Consider the following 10,000-nt stretch of genomic DNA (forward strand, 5'->3'; position numbering starts at 1 on the left):
CCTCTCCTCTTCTCTTCTCTTCTCTTCTCTTGGTCCAGTATCTGACCAGACTAAAACAGCCCTGACAGAGGAAGCTGCTGACGATGTACAGACTCAGCGACCTCCAGCTGTACAGTAGCTCTGGAGATTGGCAGGAGAGAGCAGCTAGCTATAGAGACGTGCAGGCAGGCACAGAAGAACCTGGCTGCCAAGAGAACAGAGAGTGTGTGTGTGCACTGCAACTCAGGAGGAATAAAAAGTGAAGAACACTCCCTTCTCTCCTGTACCAAGTAGGAACACATCAGGAACACACACTTTTCAAACATCTCTGGAAAGAATAGAGAAATTTCCAAATCTCAGTGTCAACGAAAAAATGTGTCTCCTTGCTTGGAGAACATGTTGAAAGTATAACTCTGCTCAGTATGTGATGGGTTTACATGGTGAAACTTTACTTGGTTGAAACTCAGGTGAAACTAAGTTGGAATTGAGTTGCATGGTGTAACGCCCTCTCCAACACACTTCACACTTGTCTGAAACAGTTGCGAAAAGCTCTCAACTTTGTGAAACTAGTTTCACGCGACAGCCAATCAAAACACTGATAACGTGTCAGATGATGATGATGTCAAAAAGCTGAGCTAGGCAAACTACCTAGAGAAAGTCCATGCGCTAAACCACAGTTAGGAAGACGGAGACTGGTGCTCAACAGTTGAGGAACCACAGTAGCATCAGAAGGAGAATACTGGAGCACTCAGGTCGTCTTTAGATGGTTTATTATAAGGTGCAGATCAACCACCATTGATGTACTATCATTTCAACTAGGGATGCACATTATTGCATTTTCTGATGATATCTGATATATTTTATATTTTTGCCGATGTCGATAGATTGGCACAGTTTCCCCAGAGAACATCAAGTCTCTCCTGTGGTGGAATGAACACATTATTATTATTATGCCTACTCTTATCATGATGCAGACATCAATACAACGCTTTTCAAAATGTACACTCGGGCTGACCCAAAGGATTCGGAGGTTCGAAGCTGCAATCGTTGCCATGGTAATCAACATCCAAATCAATATTCAAATCCTTAGTTGTTGGGTTGTTGTTTTTACTTTTTTTTTTTCAATATTGATCCAACATTATTCATTATGCATCAACATGAATTATTAGAACTTGTTCTCTCAGACAAGGACATTTAAAATTCGTGATAGTTTTGTGCCTCACAGCGCTCATCTAACATTATTTACCGGCATTGAAACTGCAACAGTTTGCCAGTTCTATTGCCAACTCCTCCCTGCCAGCCATGCTATTTTCTAAGCTAGAGAGGCCTGGGACTTTAGAAAATGTAAGTTTTGTTGTGGAAAAACTCTAAATTTGATTCTAAACCAAGTTAGGAGTGTTTGGAGTCTACCAGATGTTTGTATCCACACACCAATCTGTTTCAATCACTCTTTTTTGCCTCCAAGTTTGGTCAGACAAAAACTACTATACCGGGAGTGAGAAGGGGCTGGTTTCCATCAGAGACCTATACGTAGATGGTCATTTTGCATCCTTTGATCTACTGAAGAGGAAGTCAGTTGCCCGGCACGAACTAGCTCAAATACCTGAAAATCAGAGTTTTTCTTCGATCCAAGATTCGTGGCTTTGAAGTTCTCCCAAATGAGCATGTTTTTTTTAACGTTTTGTTAAGCCCCCCTCATTTCAGGCATCTTATTTCTAGATTTGTGTGTCTGTTTGACGGCTGCATCAGGGCCCCCACTGAGAGGATTAGAGAGGCGTGGCAGGAGGAACTTGGTGTTGATTTATCTGAAATGATATGGGACAGGAGTCTGTCTGTGGTCCAACTCTGCTCAGTTAACAGCAGACACAAGCTGATCCAGTTCTAAAGCCAGCCTAAGAAACACATCAACCCTGTATTCTTTTTTGGTGATGATCGCTGTTATTGTTGTTACTTTCCAGAAATATTCTACCTGATGAATGTCTATATTTCACTAGAAATATCACGTCTTGCATGCTTCACGTGCTCACCTGCAATTGAGCAATTGTGCGCCGCGCGGAACCCCTTGTAGTGAGATATAGTGAGATATGCAATTATTCATTTTATTTTACTTTATTTTTAATCTATGTTTCTATCTGTGAATTGGCAACGTGTGCAAATGTACATCATGGAAATGAAGCTATTTGATTAGAAATGAATTGAATTGAATTGAATTGAATTGCATTGAATTGAATTGAATTGAATTGCATTGCATTGCATTGCATTGAATTGAATTGAATTGAATTGAATTGAATTGCATTGAAAGGGCCGAGCTGCAGTCTCTGTCGAGCTCACTGGAGCGATGAATATTTAATCAGCCCTCTCGTTGTGTGTGTGTGTGGGTGGGTGGTTATGTGTGTGTGTGTGTGTGTGTGTGTGTGTGTGTGTGTGTGCGTGTGTGTGTGTGTGTGTGTAAACAAGACCGAGCCCAGTGAGGTCAGTGCAAAGTGTACATCTCCGTTTTCTCCTCACCTTCTCTCACCTCTCCTCTCTCTCTCTCCTCACCTCCTCTCACCTCTATTCCTTCTCACACCATCCCCCCTCCACCTCCCGGCCCCTCTGCCATCCATTCTGATCCCTCAATTGCTCACACGTCTGCTCCACCTCTCTCTCCTCTCTCTCTCTCTCCCCTCTCTCTCTCTATCTCTCTCCCCTCTCTCCCCTCTCTCTCTCTCCTCTCTCTCTCCCCTCTCTCCTCTCTCCCCTCTCTCTCTCACTCTCTCTCCTCTCTCTCAGGACAGTGCAGAGACAGAGGTGGACAGGAACAAATGCTGTACCCTGTGCAACATGTTCTTCACCTCGGCCATCGTGGCCCAGTCGCACTACCAGGGCAAGACGCACGCCAAGCGAGTCCGTCTGGTGTTAGGAGAGCCAGCCAGCCTCCCCACGGCCACAGCCAGCCCGACCAACACAGGTACCATACACACACTGTCCCTCTCTGCGTCACAGGCCCGGTTCAGCCAAGTCGCAACAGGATGGACACACACACACACACACACACACACACACACACACACACACACAGCCAAAGTGTTTGAGAAATGTACCGCACATAAGCGTCCGTGCTGTCAGACTGCTCACAGCATGGTACCGGAGCAGTTACAGGCCCGAGGCCAGCGACCCGGCGCCTGGGTCAGCCCGGCCAAAGACAACTCAGCAGGGGGGTTTGATCCTCGCTGTCTGGGTCTGTCTGCGGGTCACACTTCAAAGAGAAGACTGGGCAGATGATCCAGTCTATTGTTGTTCTGCTCTTTGCTCTGAACCTGCATTGCTACAAGCTTGCTTCAAGTTGCTTGACCCCCTGATCTGATCGATAACTCAAATCAAGTTGATTCGTATAGCCCCAATTCACAAGCATGTCTCAGAGGACTTCACGGAGAATGTGTCTAGCCAAGTATAGCTAAGCACAATCAATAAACAGAATGGAAGGACTGTCTTAAAGTATATAAAGCTTATACAGATATATTATATTCTACATATTATATTCTATTATATTCTACATATCCCAGGTTTTCAGTAAAGTAAAATGTCAATGTTTTATTCTGGCATGGTTGCGAATACACACCCTAACTCCCTGTTGCACACACTCTACTAGCCACTTTTAAACATGAAGTCTGGATCATGTCTGGCTAGCCAGAGCAGGATATTTTCCGGTTTGACCTTTTTAAACATGAGGGGTCTTTGTTTAGAAACAGCTGGAAATGGTCAGTATTCTCTCTGCCAGTGGGCGGGGGGAGGGGGTGCGGGAGCATGCACGTTATTCCCTACAAGGCAAATAGTTGTCGTGTGAGTCGTCGTCGGCGCTGTGCTAAGTTGAAACAGCTTTAGCAAATCTGTAACCAACCTCCATTCAAAAACATGCCGTTTTAACGGAGGGTCCATTCTGACCACGAGGGGTGGCAATGTGCCAAAAATGAGCGCTTCCGCCTTTGTTATATAAAGCCGCCCAGTCAAAATAGTGGTCGGACCGTCGTCAATCACTGTGGGTGATTTATTTTACAAGTGGCATTCAAGGGGAGCGTACCTATGTTCCCCGGGTCCTATATTCCCCGGGTCCTATGTTCCCCGTTTTTGTGGGACCGGGGAACATAGAACCCTTCCTAACCTCCCCCAGACCCTAACCCAAAACCTAACCTCTCCCACCCCTCACGCCTAAACCTAAGGTCGGCATTGCGGGTGGTCGGCATAGCAGATAGACACCCCAAATGTTACAGAGAGTGTTAAAAACGGGGAACATAGGACCCGGGGAACATAGGGATGACCCCCATTCAAGTCATATCTGACTAGTTTTCAATGTATTTCTCCCCACAAAAGTTAGGCTAGGCCTATGTCTCACTTTTTCTGACATGGGATTAAGCAAGCAGCGCAGCAGTAAGCATCCCTCCTCTGTGATGCACCGGACCTGCCTGCCTGCATGTAGCTGAAGCGCGTTGGGATCCCTAGGCTCTACCAAACAATTCAAGCCGTTTGCAGCACTTGAGGAAACCGTGAGTTTGCTCGTTTAATTCGTTGATATAAGTGATTGCCCGAACGATTCATTAATTAATAAACTACGTGAACGTGAAGTGCCACCAACCGCCCACTCAGACATAACAGCTACATGATCAGGATCATGACCTGCCAGTGTTTCACAACAGCTGCTTTTCTTATAATGTGGATCTTATACAAGGGGTTTTGATGAATATGATACGGACTCGCGGGAGTGCGCGTAAGCCGGCTAATTGTTGTTTAACATGCAGGCCAACCGCCTAGGAGTGGGTTATAATCCTGATTCCACTGCATGTTAAGAAGTGGCTACTCTCCCTCTCTCTCACACACACACACACACACACACACACACACACACACACTCTCTCTCTCTCTCTCTCTCTCTCTCTCTCTCTCTCTCACACACACACACACACACATACACACACTCTCTCCATGTCCCTACACTTACTTGTGCTCTGCTGTGCACAGATCACAGTCGGGAGAAAAGGGCGAGCTGGAGAGGAAAACACATCGCATCTCTCCCTGCTGCTGCTCAGCACGCACTGTCAGAGCCAAGGAGCTTCACTCTGTCACTCATGCACACACACACACACTCACACACACACACACACACACACACACACAGACTCACATGCACGCACACACACACTCACACACACACACACACACACACACACACACTCACACACACACACACACACACACACACACACACAGACTCACATGCACGCACACACACACTCACACACACACACACACACACACACACACACACACACTCACACACACACACACACACACACACACTCACATGCACGCACACACACACACACACACACACCTAAACGCTCACACGTGAATGGACCAACTGACCAACCAACAGAGTGACTTATAGAGCTGTGTCCCTGCTGGCCAGCTGATAACAAAGAGACAGAGAGAGAGAGAGTTGTAAGTGAGACGATAGTGTGGCGACTGTAAGAGCACAGGAGGCGTGTGTGTGTGTGCGTGTGCGTGTGTGTGTATGTGTGTGTGTGTGTGTGTGTGTGTGTGTGTGTGTGTGCGAGAGCACAGGAGGTGTGTGAGTGGGTGTGGCTGGTGCGCGGAGCAGAGAGACAGCCATAGATACAGTAACTATGTGAACAGAGAGTCAACACGCCATGGTATCAGCGACCAATCAGCTCACAGGGCTAGTGTCAAGTCAAGACACCCACACTTCACTGCTCTTTGATGGTTATGAAGGAGTCACGTGACTTGTTGGGGCGGGGCGTAAAAGTGAGTTTTGGTGCGTTCGGTCGTGACATAAAATGGCTAAACGTGAAGGATGGTGCACGCTCACTGTGGGTGTAACATGAAGGATGGTGCACGCTCACTGTGTAACATGAAGGATGGTGCACGCTCACTGTGGGTGTGACATGAAGGATGGTGCACGTTCACTGTGTAACATGAAGGATGGTGCACGCTCACTGTGTAACATGAAGGATGGTGCACGCTCACTGTGGGTGTAACATGAAGGATGGTGCACGCTCACTGTGGGTGTGACATGAAGGATGGTGCACGCTCACTGTGGGTGTAACATGAAGGATGGTGCACGCTCACTGTGGGTGTAAAGCCCAATTTATGCTTCGTCTGCCGACACTTTTGAAACGGTCGCCGACAGAAATGAGGACTTGAGTCGACACTTTCAAGTGTCTGCGAGCAGCAGTGTCTGCTACCTGGTGAAATTTCTAGTGTCGCTGACTACGTCATAGTATCGCACAAGTCTGATTGGCTAAATAGACGGCACGCGCTTGACTTCCTTGTTTTGGTTTTCACTCGATTGAAATGAATGAACATGTCTCGGCTATTTTTATCAGCCTGTCCTTGATCTATGACTTCGTGAAAATCACAAAGAACATTGTGCATTTCCCAGAGAGAGAGAGGAGGTGAGTTGTGTGTCGTTTATATGCGGCTGCAGTCAAGTACGTTACATCTTGCCTCCGATGTGGTTTCACTGTGCGTTCCCTCTCTTCTCTTGGCTGTCAGCATTTAATAGCGTTCGAGTGTCACGTGACCGTTAAACAGAAGCGAACGTTCACTGAAGTATAAATGCAACACCATGAGCGACACTTTCTTTTTCGTCTGCGACCATGTGCTGAGCGACACTTTCTAATAAGTATAAATTAAGCTTAACATGAAGGATGGTGCACGCTCACTGTGTGTGTGACATGAAGGATGGTGCACGCTGACTGTGTAACATGAAGGATGGTGCACGCTCACTGTGTAACGTGAAGGATGGTGCACGCTGACTGTGTAACATGAAGGATGGTGCACGCTGACTGTGTAACATGAAGGATGGTGCACGCTCACTGTGTAACATGAAGGATGGTGCACGCTGACTGTGTAACATGAAGGATGGTGCACGCTCACTGTGTAACATGAAGGATGGTGCACGCTGACTGTGTAACATGAAGGATGGTGCACGCTGACTGTGTAACATGAAGGATGGTGCACGCTGACTGTGTAACATGAAGGATGGTGCACGCTCACTGTGTAACATGAAGGATGGTGCACGCTCACTGTGTAACATGAAGGATGGTGCACGCTCACTGTGTAACATGAAGGATGGTGCACGCTCACTGTGTAACATGAAGGATGGTGCACGCTCACTGTGGGTGTGACATGAAGGATGGTGCACGCTGACTGTGTAACATGAAGGATGGTGCACGCTCACTGTGTAACATGAAGGATGGTGCACGCTCACTGTGGGTGTAACATGAAGGATGGTGCACGCTCACTGTGGGTGTAACATGAAGGATGGTGCACGCTCACTGTGGGTGTAACATGAAGGATGGTGCACGCTCACTGTGGGTGTAACATGAAGGATGGTGCACGCTCACTGTGGGTGTAACATGAAGGATGGTGCACGCTCACTGTGGGTGTAACATGAAGGATGGTGCACGCTGACTGTGTAACATGAAGGATGGTGCACGCTCACTGTGTAACATGAAGGATGGTGCACGCTCACTGTGTAACATGAAGGATGGTGCACGCTCACTGTGGGTGTGACATGAAGGATGGTGCACGCTCACTGTGGGTGTGACTCCACACTCTGACACTTTGGAGATGGCAGATCGGCACATTTGGAGAAGCCATCTGGCATCATAAGCTTTCTCACACAACTTGGCTGCGGAGCCGACACCCCCTCCCTGTGTTCATATAAACACAGTTTGAGCACAGACAATCCTCTTAGCACACACACACACACACACACGTGCTGTACCACACACACACACACACACACACACACACACACACACGTGCTGTACCGCACCGCAGAGACACCGGCTATTCTGGGGTCCATTCACGTGCAAACACACACACACACACACACACTCACTAATCACACCCCCACACGCACAGACACACGTAGACAGAAACACGTAGACAGACGCACGTAGACAGATACACGTAGACAGACGCACATAGACAGACGCACGTAGACAGACGCACGTAGACAGGCGAACACACACACCTCATTGCGTCACCCACAGCCACATGACGTCCACATGGTCATGTGCCCGTTGGCTATTAATGGGCAATCACCATGGTAACCATTGCCATGACACGACGAGCAGGTCACCTGAAAGTCTGCCATTTCTTTTTTTATTTCCTCACAAAGGAGAGGAGAGGATGAAAAGAGAGACGAGAGGAGAGGATGAAGAGAGGAGAGGAGAGAAGAGGGTGAAGAGAGGAGAGGAGATGATGAAGAGAGGAGAGGAGATGATGAAGAGAGGAGAGGAGAGAAGAGGGTGAAGAGAGGAGAGGAGAGGATGAGAGGAGAGGAGAAAAGAGGAGACGAAAGGAGAGGAGAGGAGAGGATGAAAAGAGAGAGGAGAGGAGAGGATGAAAAGAGAAAGGAGAGGAGAGAAAGGGTGTGTACAGGGATACACCCGTGCTGTGTTAAATCGCTGGCTTGCTGGGGAAGCTATGTATGTAAGCAGGTCTGACTGTGGTTAGTCCTTGGACGGGAGACCATCTGGTGCTGGAAGTGTGTTGGAGGACCAGGAGGAGGTGCACTTCCCTCTGGTCTCATGATTACTATTCCAATGCCCCAGGGCAGAGACAGGGACTCTGTCCTGTGACTGAGTGAGCACTGTCCTTCAGATGAGACGTTAAACCAAAGTCCTGACTCTCTGTGCTCAATAAAGATCCCATCGGCACTCTGCACAAGAGTAGAGGTGTAACCCCGGTGCCCTGCAGGGGGTGTAACCCCGGTGCCGTGAGGGGTGTAACCCCGGTGCTCTGGGGGGTGTAACCCCGGTGCCCTGGGGGGTGTAACCCCGGTGCCCTGGGGGGTGTAACCCCGGTGCCCTGGGGGGTGTAACCCCGGTGCCCTGGGGGGTGTAACCCCGGTGCTCTGGGGGGTGTAACCCCGGTGCCCTGGGGGGTGTAACTCCGGTGCTCTGGGGGGTGTAACCCCGGTGCCCTGGGGGGTGTAACCCCGGTGTCCTGGGGGGTGTAACCCTGGTGCCCTGGGGGGTGTAACCCTGGTGCCCTGGGGGGTGTAACCTTGAAAAGCGCTATATAAATCCAATCAATTATTATTATTAAAAGGGATTGGGTGGGAGGCAAGGAGAGGAGAGGAGCAGGGAGGAGAGGAGAGGATAGGAGAGCAGAGCAGAGGAGATCAGAGGATAGGAGAGCAGAGCAGAGGAAATCAGAGGAGAGGAGCAGAGATGAGAGGAGAGGATAGGAGAGCAGAGGAGATCAGAGGAGAGGAGATCAGAGGAGAGGAGATCAGAGGAGAGAGGAGAGGAGAGCAGAGCAGAGGAGATCAGAGGAGAGGAGAGGAGATCAGAGCAGATCAGAGGAGAGGAGCAGAGAGTACAGTGTAGAGGAGAGGAGAGCAGAAGAGAGAGGGGAGAGGAGAGAGAGATGACAAGGATGAGAATGGGATGAAGGAAAAGAGAGATGAGAGAGCATGAGGTGGTAAAAAGAGGAGACATGAAGGTTGGGGAGGAGATGTGAGGTGAGAGAGAGTCAGATTGGAGGTACCAATGTTTTGGCCCTTGGAGTGTCGTTGGCCTTTACCTGACCCTCATCTGACCTTTACCTGACCCTCATCTGACCCTTTACCTGACCCTCATCTGACCTTTACCTGACCCTCATCTGACCCTTTACCTGACCCTCATCTGACCCTTTACCTGACCCTCATCTGACCCTTTACCTGACCCTCATCTGACCTTTACCTGACCCTCATCTGTGCTCCATAGATCTGCTCTACAGCTCCATTGGGACAGTCTAGTGCTTTCCAATGTGTATGTGTGAGTGTGTGCATGTGTGAGTGTGTGTATGTCTGTGCGTGTGCCTTTGAGCATTACAATAATATTATTATATTATATTATATTATATTATATTATATTATATTATATTATATTATATTATTATATCTAATATTTTTTTATATAAATGCCATTTCAAGTAGAGTGCTGAACATCATTTGCACCGAGGGGCT

At 48.3% G+C, this 10,000-nt stretch overlaps 1 protein-coding gene across 1 annotated transcript in view; it reads left to right on the forward strand.

Annotated features, from left to right (window-relative positions):
* Window positions 1–10,000, forward strand: part of LOC310796099 (zinc finger matrin-type protein 4) — a gene marked incomplete at both ends in the record, with an annotated part of 49,311 nt that overhangs the window by 19,634 nt on the left and 19,677 nt on the right. The window contains one exon of the mRNA XM_083658250.1: window positions 2,752–2,929. Coding sequence (XP_083514376.1) covers window positions 2,752–2,929 — 178 coding nt within the window. The remainder of the gene's footprint in view (window positions 1–2,751; window positions 2,930–10,000) is intronic.

Source organism: Poromitra crassiceps (assembly GCF_964638095.1).
Source record: "Poromitra crassiceps genome assembly, chromosome: 22".
Lineage (NCBI taxonomy): Eukaryota > Metazoa > Chordata > Actinopteri > Beryciformes > Melamphaidae > Poromitra > Poromitra crassiceps.